Below are 18272 nucleotides of genomic sequence, written 5' to 3' on the forward strand. Positions count from 1 at the left end.
ATGAAGTGTAAGTTAAACTTCAAGTGCCCCCAATCCATAGGAACTAAACACATGTAAGTATGCTGTAGCTGCTTCCTGAAAAATTCGGATTTACATCTGTAACAGCACATTCAATTGAATTTTCTGTGATGCTGGAAATGTTCTATATCTGCATTGTCCAATATGGCAGCCTAGGCATTAAGCACCTTTAGGTAGCATCTGGGTAGTATGACTAAAGAACGGAAATTTTACATTGTATTTAATTTTAATTAATTTAAACTTAAATAACTGTATCGGGCTAGTGGTTACCACATTGGACAGAGCTGTACTATAACCACCCAGGTAGGTTTGTGAAACTTAATAAAAATTACAAAACAGAAAAAAAAATTAAAAACCAGGAAAAAAATTCCATTTAGTCAAAGAGGTGCTAAAGTAGCTATAAAAAGGAGAAACGGCTGTGGGGAAGGTAGATACTGAGAGAATCTTCAGCTTAGGGACCCTGCTGTCAGCTGAACTGGCCTACATCTCTACTTTCTGGGGGGGTTTTTTACATTAATTTATTTATTTTCATTTTTAAATTATGTTTATTCTATTACAGTTGTCTCAATTTTTCCCCCTTTACTCCCCTCCACCCATCCCACCCCAACCCCCCACTCCCACAGTCAGTTCCCACTCTGTTGTCCATGTCCATGGGTCACTTGTACATGTTTTTTGTCTAGTCCCTTCCCCTTCTTTGGGTTCTGACAATAGCATTCATCCCCAAAAACTTCAACAGTATGTTTCTGTGGGGTCTTTCTTGTTTTGATAATTGGACTAGCAGCATGGATTGTTCAAAAGTCATGTAATTATCCTGCTTTGCTGCCAGGGCTATATAAACTGTCAACTCCTGGCATGGTCAATGAGTAAGAATAAAGGGAAAAAAGAGGCCCTTGCAATGGCAACAGTACCACTGGCACCTGCCCAACTATGAGGCATGACCAAATCGTTACATTTTCGTTCCTTGAAGATTCACTGAACACCAATTATACGTTAAGCACTATGGTAGGCTTATGGCAGTTAAAGAGATAGAGTCCTTACCTCTCAGGGTATTCAGAATACAATGGGGAAAATGGGCACTTACATAAAAGTGAAGCTATAAAGTAAGAAATGCTATAATAAAAGAGATGAAAAAGGACAGTTAAGGGATGTCCTCCAAAGGAACATTATTTAAAGGATGACTAAGGAGGAGGTATTGCAGAGAATGTAGAGGAGCAAGAATGAAAATGGTGAGAGAGGAGATGCAAGATCAAGTGAATGCATGATTTTGTAACTGGGAACTTCATAGAGACTAAGGTATAGATTAAGTACCAGCGAAGGAGTTTTGACTATTTTATGTTTTTAATGAGAAACCAGTAAACATTGGAAACCAGTGAACAAAATACTATAGTAACTTTGCTTCTGAAAAATTAAGCTAATAGCAATGCAAAGGCTATCTGGAATTGGGAGACTGAGTTTAGATTGGGAGTTAGTTAAGAGGCTACCAAGATAATCCACAATGACAAATAATAAGGTCTTCAGTAAATGTTTTGTTTGTATCTGCCTAGAATTTGTGACCCTTTCTTTTGGTAACAGAACCCCAATTTTCCACAGGGAAACCTCTGGCCCATAAAGTTCTAAGGAAGTGTCACCCTACCCAGGACCCAGGGTTGGGCATATAATTTAGGCTCAACTCAAGCAGCATATTCCATACTCTGGAACAGGAACACAGTTCAACTCAGTCTGAAAAGTCAGCCCAGAATTTTTGCCTTCGCTATACCTATTGAGACTGCATTCTTTCTTTTTTCTTTTTAGGATTGGAATCGTTAAACTTGAATTTTCTAAGGGTTGACCTATAGAAAAGTCTGCCTGAGAATGAAGGATGAAGCCAACATACCAGAATAAAGACCACACAGATAGGGACAAATTTTTGTGTAAGTATGAACCTATATTTGGTCATTCCTGAAACAATACTACTCTCTGGATTTTTCATTAATATAAGCTAATATATTTGGAAATGGAGAAAAAAATAAATCCTCAAGAGAAAAATCAGGAACAGAATTCAGAGGACCTGGTCACTGCTTTGATATGGAAAATGAAGAGGGAAGTATCATCATATTTCACTCTGGCCCTGGCCAGTGTGGCTCAGTTGGCTGGAGCATCATCCTATACCTGAAAGGTTGTTCGTTCCATTCCTGGTCAGGGCACATACTCAAGTTGCCAGTTGATCCCCAGTCCAGGTACAGCCCATGAGGCCTCTGATCCAGACCCATGCAACCCATGGTCCAGATGCTACCAATCCCCAGTTTGGGCACCAGGGCATACAAGAGGCAACTAACAGATGTTTCTCTGTCTCACGTCAATGTTTCCCTCTCTCCCTTTCTCTCCCTTCTCTCTAAAAGCAATGAAAACAAAAATGTCCTCAGATGAAGATTTTAAAAAAAAGTCTTGCCCTCAAATTTCTATAAATAAATAAAAAAATAAATAACCCTGAGGCTTCTCTGGCTTGGTTGATTGAGTAGAAAACTTTATTAAATGAGATAGAGAATGGAAGAGGAAAAGGTTTTGGTCAATGGAATGAGCTGTTTAGAAACACTAAAAAGTATCTTAATACTTGAATTCTGAGTCTGTCTAGATAGATCACTACACCAGGAAAACTGTACATGTACCTGGGTTCTAAGTGCAGAATTAGTCTAGGGTAACAGAGCAATGCTAGAAGAACCATTTTTTTAATTGTTTAGTACTTCCACCTGAAAAATTTCCAAAAAGAACTGGCACTTAGGAAACCCTCGGAAAAGTGAAGTATCATTCCTAAGCACTACAGCATTTTGCTGCAGTAATAACCAGCTAGATGGAAAACAATAGGGGAAACTATGACATAACTACCCTCTAAGGATGACGTCCTGGTCCTCAGTGTGCTCAACTCAGACAGAGAAGCTACGGAAGGAGGAAGAACAGACTATACCACTACAAACAGTAACCAAAAGAGCACACACCCATCTTATTTCAAGAAAACCGGGGAGGGGACAATAGCATTTTTTTGCACTTACTACATACCAGGCACTCTATGAGGAATTTTATGCGTATTATCTTATCGAATCTTCACAAGTTATACTAGTCAGGAACGCATCATTCTTCCTACGCAGACAGGATGAGCCAAGTTAAGCAGTAGAACTAGAATTCAAATGCAGGTCTGTCTGGCTACAAAGCTTATGCACATTTCACTATACCAACTGCTTTCAGAAAATATACTGAAAAGTTGTTTTCTTATATTAAAAAAATGATGCCATCTCCTCAAGAAGATTTTTTTTATGAATTAGGTGTTTTTTGGCCACATACAGGTTAGGTTTGCAGTAACCCTGCAGTAACCCAGCCACGATGCCTCAATTCTTAGGCACAAGGCATGCATTTACCAGTTGCCTATTTGGAGCTAAAGAGGCCATCAATGCCATGAAGCGTCACTAAACAACATATTCTGAGTTAACCAATAGAGAGTAGACTATAGCAACTACATGAGTGGCTTTTTGGGGATAATCCCACTGCAGAAATTAAGTTTTGACCAGAGTACTATGGTTAAGAGACAAGCATGAATAAGCAAACAAAACAAAACCGGATTCATTGACATAGAGAACAAACTGAGGGTTGCCAATCGGGTGGGGTTTGAGGAACTAGGTGAAAAAGGTGAAGAGATTAAGAAATACAAATTGGTAGCTACAAAACAGTCACGAGGATTTAAGCACAGCATAGTGAAGTCAATAATATTGTAATAACTATGCATAGTGCTTGGTGGTTACTAGCATTATCAAGGGGATCACTTTGTAAATTATATACTGTCTGATCACTATGCTGTATACCTGAAACTAATATAAAGTAATATTGACTGCCAACTGTAATTGAAAAATAAATAATTGTATAGTTGAGCATGGACAGAATAACAGAAAAAGATACCTGCAAAGGAACTATCCTACTCGCCTGAATAACAGGCAAAGAATGCTACAAAGTTCACTATCTTATAAATTTCTTTTTCACTATACATCATCAAAGTGAGAGGCAGCATAGCATAGGTATGAAAAGAGCAAACTCTGGAGCCAGGCTGCCTGGGTTTGAATTAAAGTTCCATTAGGGATTCACTGTATGACCTTGGCAAGTTATTTATCCTATGTTTCAGTTTCCTCATCTGTTAAACAGTGATAAAAGTCTCTCATCCACTTGTTATGGGGATTAAATCAGTTAATACGCGTAAGGTTCTTAAACAGCCCTGGCATGAGGTAAAAAAATGTTTGTTAAATATATTAAGTAAATAACTAACCAAGCTAGATGTCCAGCTAGATGTTCAGTTAGACGGGGAGAAAATTTGAACTTGAATTTCCAACCCAATCTCTCCCACATAAACTGGTAAAGGGAAATGAAAATACCTCTAAGACTTGTTTAGAATTTATATGGGACCTCTTACATGAAGCATTTCACAGACATATGGAGGAAGGATAGATAGCCAAATATACACAGGCAGAAACTGAAACATGGAAAAGGGAAGTAAGATGTTCAGTCTCACTGAACACATCATTAATAGATCTCAGGCACGAACCCCAATATCCTGTCTGTCCAAGTTTCATATAGCAGGAAACAGGCTAACTGTGAGCATAAAAGAGTCAGCCTTTAAAACAGCTAGGTTTTCACCCAGGCACATCTCATTAATTTCCTCAGAATTAAATATTCTACCTACAATCTTTGGACCCCAGCTGCTTCTGAGACCGTACCTGTATCTGAATGTTTTTAAAAGTCAAACAAGCCTCCCTTAAGCCACAGTCTTGCTCTATCCTGCCACCACTGCTGATTCCTAAGAGATTAAGATCAGAGTTATTAATGAAGCAAATCCTAAATAGGGAAAGCACCTCTACTTGTCACCATTTAAAGTAGTTTTTAAAATCTTAAACCCTCTAACTTCTAGAAAGTATGAACTCGATGACAATAGTTCCATATAAATAAATGTGAAATTGCTTAGTTGCCTTGTGAAGGAGTGAAGAGTTTGAAAATGAAAATGAAAAGGAATTGACAGAGAGGTCCTGCCGCTCTCTGACAGGGATCTAGCATTGACAAAAGGCATGCACACAATTTCTAGTCTCATTGGCAAGTCACCACTGCCATTACAATTGTCCACTTTCATCCAAAGGCCCTCCTTCTCTCCTTCTTCCTCACACTCATCGCTGTCTACGCTTCTTTCTAGGCTACTCACAACGCTTAACCTTTGCTTCCAGAAATTTTTACGTCAACCTTTGTAATATTGGCCCGACTTGCTTAGTGTCAACCGCAAGTTTCAGCCAGGGCACCAACCTTGTGCCCTACTCCTATCTATAGACTATAGCCTAGAAAGTCTCCCTACAGCACCTCTCAATATTCAGCTCTTCTCCAGCACCCACTTTTGCTCCCCCTGGCCTTAACATACCCTATTCACCTTCTCTCACCCTCTCTAAGCCGGTCCCCTCCTCCATCCTATCCACGCCCTGCCCGTCCCTCCTCCAAAATTTCTTCCCAAACAAGTCTCCACGGCAGTCATCTCACGCCTGTTGTACACAGCACGTCCCCGCAAGCACTCCTAGCCTTCTCGAGCCTCCCGATGCTTTAGCTCATCCATCCGCCCCCGACTCCCCGGCCCTTTCCCATCCCACCTGCTCTCCTCCGGCAGGCGCTCCTCGCAGTCGCCAAGTTCCGTTCCCGCGCGCTCTGGCCCCATCCCGGACTGCGACATGCCTCCTCTCTAAAGAGAGGCGTCCCGGACGCTTCGCCCCTCAGGGTTCTCGGATCCCTCCCAGAAAGAGGGGAAGAACGCACGGCGGCTGTGTTCAGGGTAGTGCGCTACACCCGCCTGACGGCAGCGGTGGTAAATGCTGCCTCAGCTGCGGTTTCTATCCCTGCCACCTCCATTTCCGGCTCCAAAAACTACAACTCCCAGAAAGCACTACAAAGGCCCGGCCGTCCCGGCATGCACCGTTCTATCCAATCCGAGGCCTCGCTGGCCTCCGACTGCGGACCCTGGCGTCGGGCTTGTGGGCGTGCACCAGGCTGAAATGCCACCTTGCGCTCGTCTGTGGAGTTCCGGCCGCTGTGGACTCTTACACGCTGCTGTCTCACTTCACCCTTGGAACCGAACTCGGTCGGAGATCTGGGCAAGGAAATTCAACTGCGGTTAACCTCTCTTCAGCCTGTACTGGTTTAACACTTGCTGTGTTGGGGGACCTCAAGCATTTTAAATTTTTTAATTTGATTTTAGAGAAACATTGATTTGTTTTTTCACCCATTCAGGTATTCATTGGTTGACTCCAGCATATGTCCTGACAGGGCATCAAATCGGGGCATCAAATCGGCAACCTTGGAATCTGGGGTCGACGCTCTAACCAATGAACAACACAACGCGTTCAGGGCCGACGTCAAGCATTTTAATGAAGAGCTCACAAACTCGAAAGAGCACAGGGTACTTAGGAATTACAAAGGAAGGGCAGGAGGAAAAGGCTTTGGGGGAAGGTTTCCTGGAGGACTGAGGATGAACAATTTTTCTGGATGCTTATAAATTAGCGTGAAGAATGGAAGGAAAAGTGGAGAGCAGCATAGCACTAGTTTGTAAAGGAGGAATTTAGATGAACTCCATGAAAAGTTACTGTATTATAAATAATTTATTACTTTAGGGAATTTTCAAACCTGAGATAACTTTTTCTGTGAGTAAAAAGTGAAATGAAGGAGCTCCTTAATGCAAATTATCTCTGATTTCCATTTATATAAAAAATACTCTTCGTTCAAACTTTTTCCTATTTTCCTAACAAAGACTTACACTTTTAAAGAAAGGCCCTGACCAGTGTGGTGCAGTTGGTTGAGCATCGTCCTACAAAGCAAAAGGTCCAGGTTGGATTCCCTGTTAGGGAATATGCTTGGCTTGCAACTCTGGTACCTGTCAGATGAGTGCAAGAAGCAACCAATCAATGCTTCTCTCTCACATGAGTGTTTCTCTGCCTTTCTCCCTCCCTTCCGGTCTCTCTAAAAGTAAATATATAAAATCTTTTAAAAAATAAAGGGGCCATTTTAGATATTAGGATTTCACTACCTTTTGTTTCTGCAAGTGTATTAACTTCCATTTTTTCACACAGTATAATCCCAAATAATCTTAACATGAGAGTCAGCTCTATCTGGGAATTGCAGAACTAAAATTGTAGTAAAAGTTCTAGAAAACAGGAATTTCCTCACATGACCAAGTCTGGCTTTGCATGTATTTTCTTTAAAGCACTCAGTTAATAAACATGACAATAACGTACACTAGCCATGTGTTCACCACCCTCCTACCCATCCCTCTGCTTTCCTTCACCCCAGATAGCCATATTTTGAATCCCTTATGATTCTACTGCTTCCATCATTATGTAGTTTCTTTACATCTAGCTATATTCCTAAGAAGTATTGTTTTTAATACGTATGCATTCCAGCCCTGGCCAGTGTGGCTCGGTGGACTGAGCGCTGGCCTGCCAACCAAAAGGTCGCCAGTTCAATTCTCAGTCAGAACACACCCCTGGGTTGCTGGCCAGGTCCCTGGTAGGGTGCGTGTGAGAGGCAGCCAGTCAACATATCTCTCATACATAAATGTTTCTCTCCCTCTTTCTCCCTCCCTTCCTCTCTCTAAAAATAAATAAAATCTTTAAGTAAATAAAATAAAATTTATGCATTTTAACTATATAAAGGGTATTAAGCTATGTTTATTCTTTGGGGCCTACTTTTTTCCCTTAATATGACATTGACAAGATTTACTCATAGTGTTGTTTGTCACTATAGTTCATTGATTTTGACTGCTGTATAAAAGTCCATTGTGTGACTACACCAGTTTATTCATGCTCTTTCATTGACAGGCATTTGGGCTGTTTCCAGGTTCTTCCTATTGTAAACAGTGCTGCTATGAATATTCTTTTACATGTCTCCTCTTGTATGTAAGCAAGGGTTTCTCTTGTGTACATGCCTAAAAGTAGAATTGTGAAGTCATAGGGTTATTGTCTGTTCTAGCTTTTGTTTTGAATGGTGGGTTTGTAGGTGTACAATTTTTAACATAACTAATTAGAAAAATAAATTAGTTATGAAATTATAACTAACTATAATGTTACTTACAACAACCAACTAAGTGAAAATTGGGCATGCATGGAAAATGATGAGAGTATGTAAAGAACCAAGGATTATGATTAATACAACTTTGTGCATCTGGGGTCCAAATTAAAAAAATGGCAAATATGCAAAAGTATCTAGTATCAGTATTCAATAAATGAAATGGCCTCACTCAGCAACTTGTTGATGAATTAATATTTTGAAAGTCAAAAAACCTGAAAAAAGTTTATTTGATCTTGATCAACCTACTTGTTTTGTTTTTAAAGATTTTATTTATTTATTTGTTTGTTTGTTTGTTTTTTAGAGAGCGGGGAAGGGAGGGAGGAGAGAAATACGGATATGAGAGAGAAATATGATGGGCTGCCTCTTGCACAGGCCCAAACGGGAAACTGGGCCTGCAGCTCAGGCATGTGCCCTGGTGGGGAATTAAACCAACAACCACAGACTAACGCCCAGCTAACTCACCCATCACACTCATCAGGGCAACCTATTTGTTTTCATGATCACCAGGATGCTATTTTTATATAAACAATACTAGGTCCTCAAGAACAACTGGCAGAAAGCCAATTTCATTCAAGAATCAGTTATTCAAATAACAACATTTTAAAAACTCATTTTCTTACCTATTTGCCAAAAACTTGGTTTTAAGAAATAGTCTTCTTGAATATATGAACAAATACCAATTATAGTCATGATTATGTTCTTTTTATCATTATACTCACTAAAGTTATTCTTAGCAGCATTTTGGAAAATATTCAAATTTTGAGAGCTAAGTGGTGTCTCCCATGGGCCAAGTCCAAAACAATTTGAGCATCAAATTCATGATATGTAGACATACTGACATTCTTCTCAAGCATAAGTACAACCCTTACATTGTTCACCCGTTTGTTTTTCAGAAGAGAATTTCTGAACCCAAAACGAGTCTGAATTTCTATGGAAACTTATATCTATATATAGATAAGTATGCAAATAAATAAATAAATAGAAAAAGGAAGGAAGAAATGGGGGGAGGAAATTTTTTTTTTTTACAGTAGAAGTCAGCTAATGAAATTCAAAGAAAACCATTATTTTAGTCACCATAGTAATAATTGATTCAGGCAAGGGTCACCAATACATGCTAAAGCCATTAGTGAAATCTGAAATGGGATATTTACTTACTCTAAAACTATCTTTCCCAAATATAAATGGGAAAACTGGGTACCTTTATAATGGAGAAATCTGGTGAACATCACCTTAACAAAGCAATTAAAGTTAAGACCACCAAGAAGACAAAAAGGTACCATGTGCCTCCTAATGTTGAGTACTCACAAGGACATAGCATTACTTATCCTTGACAAAGTGAATAACCTGCCTCTAATCACAGGATAGCAATAAGACAAAAAACAAGCTGAAGGACAATCTATGCAACTGTGTTCAATCTTCAAAAATGTAAATATCCTAAAAGATTAAGAAAGGCAGACAAACTTTTTCAGTTTAAAGGAGACAAGAGGCAGGACAAAGAAATGCAACATGTAAACCTGGATTGGATCGTAGACTGGAAAAAATATTAAAAAGGATAATTATTAGGATAATTGGCAAAATTTTAATATGGACTATGTACATTACAGTATAGAGTTGCATGTTAAATTCCCTAAATTTGATCAATTTATCATGGTTATGTAAAAGAATATCCTTAGAGAAATATTCTGTAGAATCATGATGTCTGCATCTTACTCTCAAATTGTCCAACAACAAATAGTATTAATTATAACTATATATCTATACATAGAGAAGGCGTATGTTGCAAAACTAATTATTAGTGAATCTTGGTGAAGGGTATATGAATATTGAACTATTGTTACCAATGTCTCTTTAGATTTGAAAATAGCAAAGGATTTTTAAAATCCTTTTAAAACATAATATCTTAATATGTATCTTAATATGATTTGTTTTCTTATTACTGCATCCTAATCAATAAAACAAAAATTTTAGTGTTTCAGATGGAAGTTTCTTAGTTTATAAGGGATTAATTTTGAATATACTTTAAGTTAATGTTTGTTTTTTCCACAATTTGGCATCTGTAGAAATCTTTAACCAATTTTGCCACATGGCCAATTCATTGACTTTACCAAATTTACTGATTTACTGAAATTTCTTTTTTCTTTCTTTTAATAAAGGTTATAGCAGTTCATAAAGGATGAGCTGATTTTAAAAAGATTTTGAAGAATTTCGCCAAGTTTTAATTGACTGGTTTCTATTTTGTCTTTACAGCAACATGTCTACCCCCTTGAAGGAAATAGTATTAGGTTCATTTATTCAATTATACAGTAAAGCTCATTGCCAGCCACAGGTAATACATACAACTCCAGAATTTAGAAAGTTGCAATGAAAATTTTAAAAATCTTATTTCTGGACTGATTAAATCCTTAACACATTTGAAGAATGTTCACCGTGTCTCTGTCCCAGCTCCCTGCACTCTAGAAGGGATCTTTTACTGAGGGAAAGGGGGAGATAAGAGTTAGTCCAGCCCGGGCTATTCATCCCAGAGCAGGGAGCCCAAGGGGCAAAGAGAGAAGCATAGGAGAAGGATAAGTACCTAAAGGCCCCATGACTCTAGAATCTGGCTCTCCAGACCTTCATAGACTGCCAATCAATTTAGCACAAATTGAGAATATATTTTAAAAAGAAAAAAATTATGTAAATAGGGAGGAATTGTGATTTATGTAAATTTGTGTAGCTTTAGAAAATTCCACAATTAGTCCTTCAGTGAACAGGCCTAGAACCCTTAGTAGACAGGACTCCTACCCTGCCCAGAGAAGACAAAGCCTAATAAGGAGTGAGCTAGAGGTCCAACCTCTGAGTCCAGGAAAAATTCCCCTTCAAGTTCCATGCTTACCCAGAGAGAAAAACTGATGATGGTCAGGGACTTGGAGACCAGTAATGACTTAAGCTATGCCTGTAACCCTGCCTGTCATGTTCTCTGCTGTATAACAGTACTGTAGCACAGTGTCTTGCATGTAGTAGGAAGTCAAACTCCATTTGAATAAATGAATGAATGAATCCTGAGATTAAAATGCAGAAGACTAGAACAGCTAGAGCAGCTTAGAACAAAGGAAAGGGCAACACAAAAGAGGAACAGGAAGTTATAAAACTGGCAAAGAAAAAGCTACTGCATCAGAAAACAGTGACAAAGGGGGTAAAATGAGAAGAATTGAGCACAGAAGATAAGAAAAACTGTACTGCACATGCACATAGCTTAAGGGAGTTAAGTATAATAATAATAGTTATTCCTAACTAATACATATTATACCTACAAATAATGCAATTATACCCAGCTCCCTTATTATACCAGTATAATACAAATTACATCAACATATGAATTCTAAAATCGTCATCTGAAATGCAAAAAGGTTGATATAAAAATCAGAGAAAGACATTACAAGAGGAAATTATACACCAATATCACTCATGAAAAGAGAAACAATCTCCTTGACAAAACATTAGCAAGCCAAATCCAACAATATATAAAAAGGATAATATACTATGATCAAGTAGCTTTATCATAGAAATGCAAGATGGTTCAATATTTGAAAATCAGTCAGTGTAATTCACCATATTTATACATTTAAGAAAAAAAACATTTGGGCATCTCAATAGATGCATAAAAAGCATTAGATAAAATTCAACATTCACTCACGATTAAAATTCCAGCAAACTATGAGTAGAGGGGAATTTCCTCAACCTAATAAAGTACATCTACAAAAAAAAATCTTAGATCATACTTAACGGTGAAAGACTGAATGCTTTCTCTCTGGGTTTGGAAATGAGATAAAAATTCAGTAAGTAAAAATATATGACTCCCAGTTAAATGATGTCCAATTTCACCATTCCTGTTAAATATGGTATTAGACTGCCCAATCAGTGCATAAGTCAATAAAAAGAATACAAGGCATAGAGATTGAAACAATTATGCTGAATGAAATAATCCAGATAAAAAAAGTATAAACTGTATGATTCCATTTCTATTAAAATCTAGAAAAGTCAAATTACAGTGACAGAAAGCATATCAGTAGTTGCTTAGGTAGTGATTGGAGAAAAGGATTACAAAAGAGCACTGGAAAATTTTGGGGGATGATGGGTATATTTATTATCTTGATTATGGTGGTATTTTCAAAGATATATATACTGTACATCTGTATAAACTGCATACTTTATGTCTTTTACTGTCCATTAACTTTACCTCAATAAAGCTGAAAAAGGGGGGCTTAAAAGACATATCAAACTAATGAAAATAGTGAAGGGTTTTATATGTAAGACTTGTGCTTACCTTTGAAGAGAATGTAGATCTCTTGTGAAAAGAGATCCAGAACATATTAATCAAAAAGTATAATGTTGTTAATTTAAGGTTGCCATATTAAGCCAATAAAATATGACTCCCAATTAAATTGAGTTTCAGATAAAGAATGAATAATTGTTTAGCATATATTATCCGAAATATTGCATACAACATAGTAAAAAATTGCTGTTTATCTGAACCTTGGAACAAACTTATACCACTAAATAATTGTTAACTGTTTATCTGAAATTCAAATTTAACTAGTCTGGTATTTTATCCGACAATCCTGCATACTGTCTTATCTACAGTGGATGAACTCCAGCCTCTAAAAAGGGCAGCTGCTTGAATTCTGTTCTTTTGACTTTTGTGAAGCTGTCCAACTACTGTACTCCAGAAAAAGTCTGTATGCTTGGAGTCCAGCACAGTGCCTCATTCACAGTAGGTGCTTAGAAGATATTTTTTTCTCTGCAAGCTGTGTGGAGATGGAATCTGCATCCATCTTCCTCACCATTTTATCCCTAGGGCCTATTACAATGCCTGGTGCTCAATGAGTATGTGATTAAAATGAGTAGTTGCCTCTCATGCCCCGGAAAATCACAAGGTTGCCCTTGAAGCTAGCTGATTGGCTTCTCCCACAAGCCCCAGTTCTCATTTCTTGGCTTTTTTCCCTCTTCACTATTGCTGTGTGTGTCTCAGGTTGCTGTTTTATTTTGTATTGTTTTGTGTGTAACTGACCTATCTTTACCTATAACGTCTCTTGTTTTCTTGTTCCCTTTGGAATCTGGGTGATTACTCTCAGACTCTGAAATCCTTAGCCCTTGAAAAATCTGAAAGTCTGAATTACAACAGCTAGATTTGCTTATGGAATATTGGGACATGTTCCTTTTAGAGCTAAGGAGACTTTGTAAGGGACTGAGTTTTGGGGAGAACAGAATAAAAGAAAATCTTTATATACCAGTGTTGGGAAAGATTTTATACGCACTTGGGATTTTTATTATCTGTCCTATAAATAGCTGAAGTACAAAAGTGCATCTAAACCCCAAATGCATTAATTTTCTTCCATAAAATTAAGAACTTAATCTAACATTCCTTCCTATAACCACAAACATGCAAAGATTGTAGAAGTTATTTTTTTAAGAGGATAGTGTATAGAAAAATGTCTTGTGCTTAGAAGATTTTAGAACTGTAAGGAATCTTAGTAATAATTAAGCGTAACATATATTTAGTATAACTACTTCCTTGTTTTGAAGATGAATATGAGGCCCAGACACTTCCAAGTTCACACAATGATCACATGACTAAAGTGAGTGGGGGGGGAGGAACACAACTCAGTAAAACCTAGGTCTCCCTCCTACTTTTGTCTTTATATGCCAGTTTCCCTAGTTCTTAGCAGTGGGGAAGGGGTGGCAGCTGCAGGATGGAATAGAGGTAAAATCAAACACGTTGTGCTAAGAGCATACTAGCTGTTCTCCTTGATATGCAGAATGTTGTTCTTAGATCTTTCTGATTCCAAATGTTTCCCCCACCATTAAAGTTATATTTGTATATAAAGTATGGTTATGTTTTTGTCTCAGACAGAAAAAAATAAACACAGGATTTGTGGTTTTGAGATATTTTAGGTCATTGTTATGACCTAAACTAAACTTCCACATAAGTGCAATTAACTTTGGAGGAGGAGAAGGTAAGCAGAGAGGGAATATCACGTTTTGTAAGTAGGAAAAAAGATATTATGCAAGCATGCGTCAAATAGTAATATTTTCCTGTAGGGATAATTAGAAAGAAAACGAATCCTATTAATTCCCAACGCAAATGAATTAGAGAAAAAAGTAGCCAAATAAGCACAGGTACTTACCCATCTCTCAAGGGAAGATGAAGTGAGTACCCTCCTCAATATTTTGAGAGTGCCGGTTGAGAAATGGTACAGATAGGAGAAACATTAGCATTTACTTTTATTGCTAGTGACGCACGAATTGTCATTTCAACCTCTTCTTTGCGTCCAGACGTGGCGATTCCGGATGCTGCAGGTGGAGGAGTTGTCCAGGGATAGGGGAACTGGGACGCCGTTCGGCATTCTCCGTTCACTGGGGTCTCTCCTGCCTCCGAGGCTGCATTGCAGTGTGGTGTGCAAGGTGCGTGTGTGCCAAAGCTTAGGGGCCTTTCTGTAACAGGAGAGACTCGAAGGACACAGAGGAACATGATCTCATTTAAGACATGTGATTCTGAGGTGCTCATGGTCCAGCATCCCCAAATTTGGGTGAAAAGGCAAACTGCTGAAACAACGTAACCGGCAAGAGCCCAGAGCAGCAGGTGCAATGTTTCCTCCAGTCCGACAGGGGTCGCCAGGATTGAGTACCCGTATGGGGCCACTCTCGTCGACCGCTGGTTTCTGTAACCCCTTCCCCGGCCCGCAGCCGAGGGTGGGAGGGCGGGGGTGCAGCCAGCACGCGTGCGCGCTCGTTCGGTGCAGCTAGTCCGTGAGCGTGAGTGGGAGGTGGCAGGCCTCAGATTTCGGCCTTCTGTGCTGACTGAAACAGCGCGACGTCTCCAGACATGAACCGGTTTGGTACCCGGTTAGTTGGAGCCACGGCGACCCCGTCTCCGCCGCCGAAATCCCGCAGTAATGAAAACCTCGACAAAATTGATATGTCTCTCGGTGAGAAGCCGAGTTGGACGGAGTTGGAGTGGGGGGGAGGGTGGCGGTGGGACGAAGTACCCCTATTTGTGGGGGAAGGGGCGGTTGGCTGCAGTTGTCAATCGAGGGTTTTTTTGGGGGGGGGGGTGGGCGGAACCAAGTGAGGGCCTCTGGGGAATTGGGGAGCGCTGACTGGTGCCGAAGGCTAAGGTCGAGCCTGAGCGACCCGAGCGCCCCCTCGGCGGGCCTGTGTCTGAGGGGTGGCGTTTGGGGCGGGTGGCGCTGCGGGGCCGGAGGTTTGGAGGATTGAGGGGTGCATAACGTCTGCTCCCCCAGAGGGGCGCTACCACATGCGGGTGAACCCCGGCTGTTTGTGAGGAAAACTCCGCAGGCTTCCCCTCCAGCGTGTTCCCTGTGGGTGTTATCTCGGGAGGGAGGGGAATGGTCCCACGAAGCCATCCTTTTTGAGGAAAGCTCGGAGAGACCGGCTGGCTCCGCATTCAGTTAAAATCCGGAAAAGTGCTTCCAGAAAAGGGCTCTTTGGGCATTTTCTGTGTCCAGGCCTACGCTGGGCGCCGAAAGAGAAGTGTAAAGACGCCTCCCGAGAGTTGGTGATTCTGCCGGGCGTCAGACCTCGGGGCCACAGCGGGGCACCGACCTCGGAGCGTTAGTCTGAAAGAAAATATCGTTAGAATGGACTTTATCAGATGGTGTTTTATTAGGCGGTGCCTAGAAAAAAAACCCCACAATTTCCTTACCCAGGCCTAGTTAATTAGGAAAGAATAAAGCAAAAACCAAAAGACAGATTTACATGGATAGATGCGAAGCCGGGTAACATGCAATCTAGCACGTCTAAGGGTGGGGAAATTTACCGATGATTTTGGAAAAAGCAGCAGGATCGGTAATTTAATTAAAAATTTAGACCTGGCACTACAAGTCTGTTCGGCTTACCTCGCTTAAAAGGAATTCCTTTTTTTGTCGGAATTCAAGTTACAGAGTTAGGTGTAGTTTGCTCTGCCTACTCTTTCTGTGGACTACATTTGCTGGCATATTTGAAAAGTACCTGACTAGTGGATACAGAGGTGCAACTTTTCCCAGGACGGCATTTTTCTTTTGTTGTGGTTTATCTGCGAAGTGTTTAGTCAAAATCAAGAATTCTTGGTTTCTATGTTTGCCGCAAGTCAGAACCCACTATATTAATTAAGTAAATCATCAGAAATAACGTTTGGCCTCAAGTCTTGTCTTAGTGAATCCTAAAGAAAAGAGAAACATTTTGAGCTTAAGCCAAGAAAAAATATAATAACGAATATTTATTGAGTGCTTACTACCTTCCAGACACTGGACTATGCCTTTAATATATCTAAACTCAGTTTATCCTCATAATAACCCTATGAGGTATGTACTCCTAATGATAAAAAGCGCAGAATCCAGGCACGCACTCAGTTCAGATCTTGCTTTTGCCATTTAAAAGCCACGTCTTTGTGGGCAAGTTACTTCTCAGTGCCTCATCTGTAAAACGTGATCGTCATAATAGGCTTGTCTGCCTTAGAGGGTTGTTGTAAAACAAGTCAAGAGGCATATATAAACTGCTTAGAACAGTACCTGGTACACAGATACCGTATTTTGCCATGTGTAATGTGCTCCCATGTATAACGCACACCCATGTGTTTGGCTGAAACTTTCGAGGAAAAAAAATCTTTCATTAAATTGTTTAATTCAATTATTTATTTATGTTTAGATACTTCTGTATTATAAAGGAATTTTAGCATTTATTTTTGAATGTATTATGGTACAAGAAATTTTATATAACAAATAATTACAAAACACAAAAGCAGACACAAGGTATTTCAGGTACTACCCATATATAATGTGCATCCTTATTTTCTCCCTCAAAAATCTGGGCAAAAGAGTGCACATTATACATGGCAAAATGCAGTAGCTTTATACTTAAACACACACACACACACACACACACACACGCACACACACACTTTATAAACCATTGTTATTCCCATTTTACAAAACCTGAGGTGTAGAGAAATTGTAACTTGTCCAAAGTCATACAACAAATAATTTAAGTGGTGGAATAGGGATTTTGGTTTGGTTTGGCTATAGATATTTAAGAAAGTGTTAAGCAGGTTATTTTCATAATCAATACATTATCTTAAGTTTGTAGGGATTTTGTATGTATTTTGTTTGAATAGGATGCTCAAGTAAAAATAACTGAGGGATAATTATCTTTGAATGTAGAAATGAAATGCTGTGGATAGCTAAAACAGAACATGATCTCTTTCTCTCCTCGAATGACATACTGTTAGGTCTACTCCAGGAGCATTTTGTCAGGTGTCTTTGTTTTGTTTTAGTGAGAATTTTACAGAGATGAGATGGAGAGATACCTATTTGAAACAATTGTTACGCTTTGTGAATATTTCATTTTATCAGGTCTGCTGGGGTTTTAGAATCTAATTTTTGTTTTGCTTTTAAAACATGTCTTTACCAGGATTACATGAATATTCATATAGAATATCTACCAAGGTTACCAGTAGCTGGCCTCCCTGTGGCTTATTTTCTTAATTTGAAAATGAGTTATTTCATAGAATTATTGTGAAAATTAAATGAATACATGTCAGAACAATGCCCCTTAGTACTCATTTGTTACTGTTACTATTATTAATACCATGTGTATACCCCTAGTGTTATGGAAAAAACTTTTTTTAAAAAAGTAGCTCATCATAATGGATTTTTTCTTCTGATACCCACCCTATCTGCTCCATGGGTAGGAGAAAGCCATTCTCTTCTCTTAGATTGGAAGACTCCTCTCTGTCATAGTAGCTCATTTAACTTGAGGACTTAGAAAATAAAATACTTAAACATAATTTTATATTTGATGTGCTTTATACTTTTAATTTTTTGTTATGTTTATACTCTATAATGTTCTATTTTAAAATTAAGCTGGTTAGTTAAAATTATACCCTTGTGTCCCCTGCCCTTCCACTTTTTTTAACTGTGGTTCCCAGACTAAATTCATTTTTTTGTGTGTACTTTCATGGCTCTGAAATTTTAGACTTCTGGTTAAAAACATCACCATTCCTTGTTAAAGGAAAGTCGTGTTTCAAAAGAAGTGTCTTTCTCACTATTTTCTTTCTGCTCACTGAGAATTTAACATGCTCATACATTTGATATTCATGAAACCTTTTTATT

General features: G+C 39.0%; 2 protein-coding genes across 6 annotated transcripts in view; one reads left to right on the forward strand and one right to left on the reverse strand.

Moving 5' to 3' along the window:
* RUBCN (rubicon autophagy regulator) overlaps positions 1-14659 on the reverse strand; it is a 73030-nt gene extending 58371 nt beyond the window's left edge. For 4 of the 5 annotated variants that reach the window (XM_054575160.1, XM_054575158.1, XM_054575159.1 and 1 more), the window contains exon 1: positions 5661-5920. In XM_054575160.1, the coding sequence (XP_054431135.1) occupies positions 5661-5740 (80 nt within the window). In that variant the 5' untranslated portion in view covers positions 5741-5920. Of the gene's footprint in view, positions 1-5660; positions 5921-14291 lie in introns of those variants that run through there. The other variant, XM_054575161.1, reaches the window with a different exon arrangement.
* A 213-nt stretch (positions 14660-14872) lies between these two features.
* FYTTD1 (forty-two-three domain containing 1) overlaps positions 14873-18272 on the forward strand; it is a 29746-nt gene continuing 26346 nt past the window's right edge. Inside the window, exon 1 of the mRNA XM_054575162.1 lies at positions 14873-15092. Coding sequence (XP_054431137.1) covers positions 14990-15092 — 103 coding nt within the window. The 5' untranslated portion in view covers positions 14873-14989. The remainder of the gene's footprint in view (positions 15093-18272) is intronic.

The sequence above is a fragment of the Pteronotus mesoamericanus genome, unplaced genomic scaffold (genome assembly GCF_021234165.1).
Source record: "Pteronotus mesoamericanus isolate MK-2021 breed Mesoamerican mustached bat unplaced genomic scaffold, CSHL_Meso_final contig_27, whole genome shotgun sequence".
In the NCBI taxonomy this organism is placed as follows: Eukaryota; Metazoa; Chordata; class Mammalia; order Chiroptera; family Mormoopidae; genus Pteronotus; species Pteronotus mesoamericanus.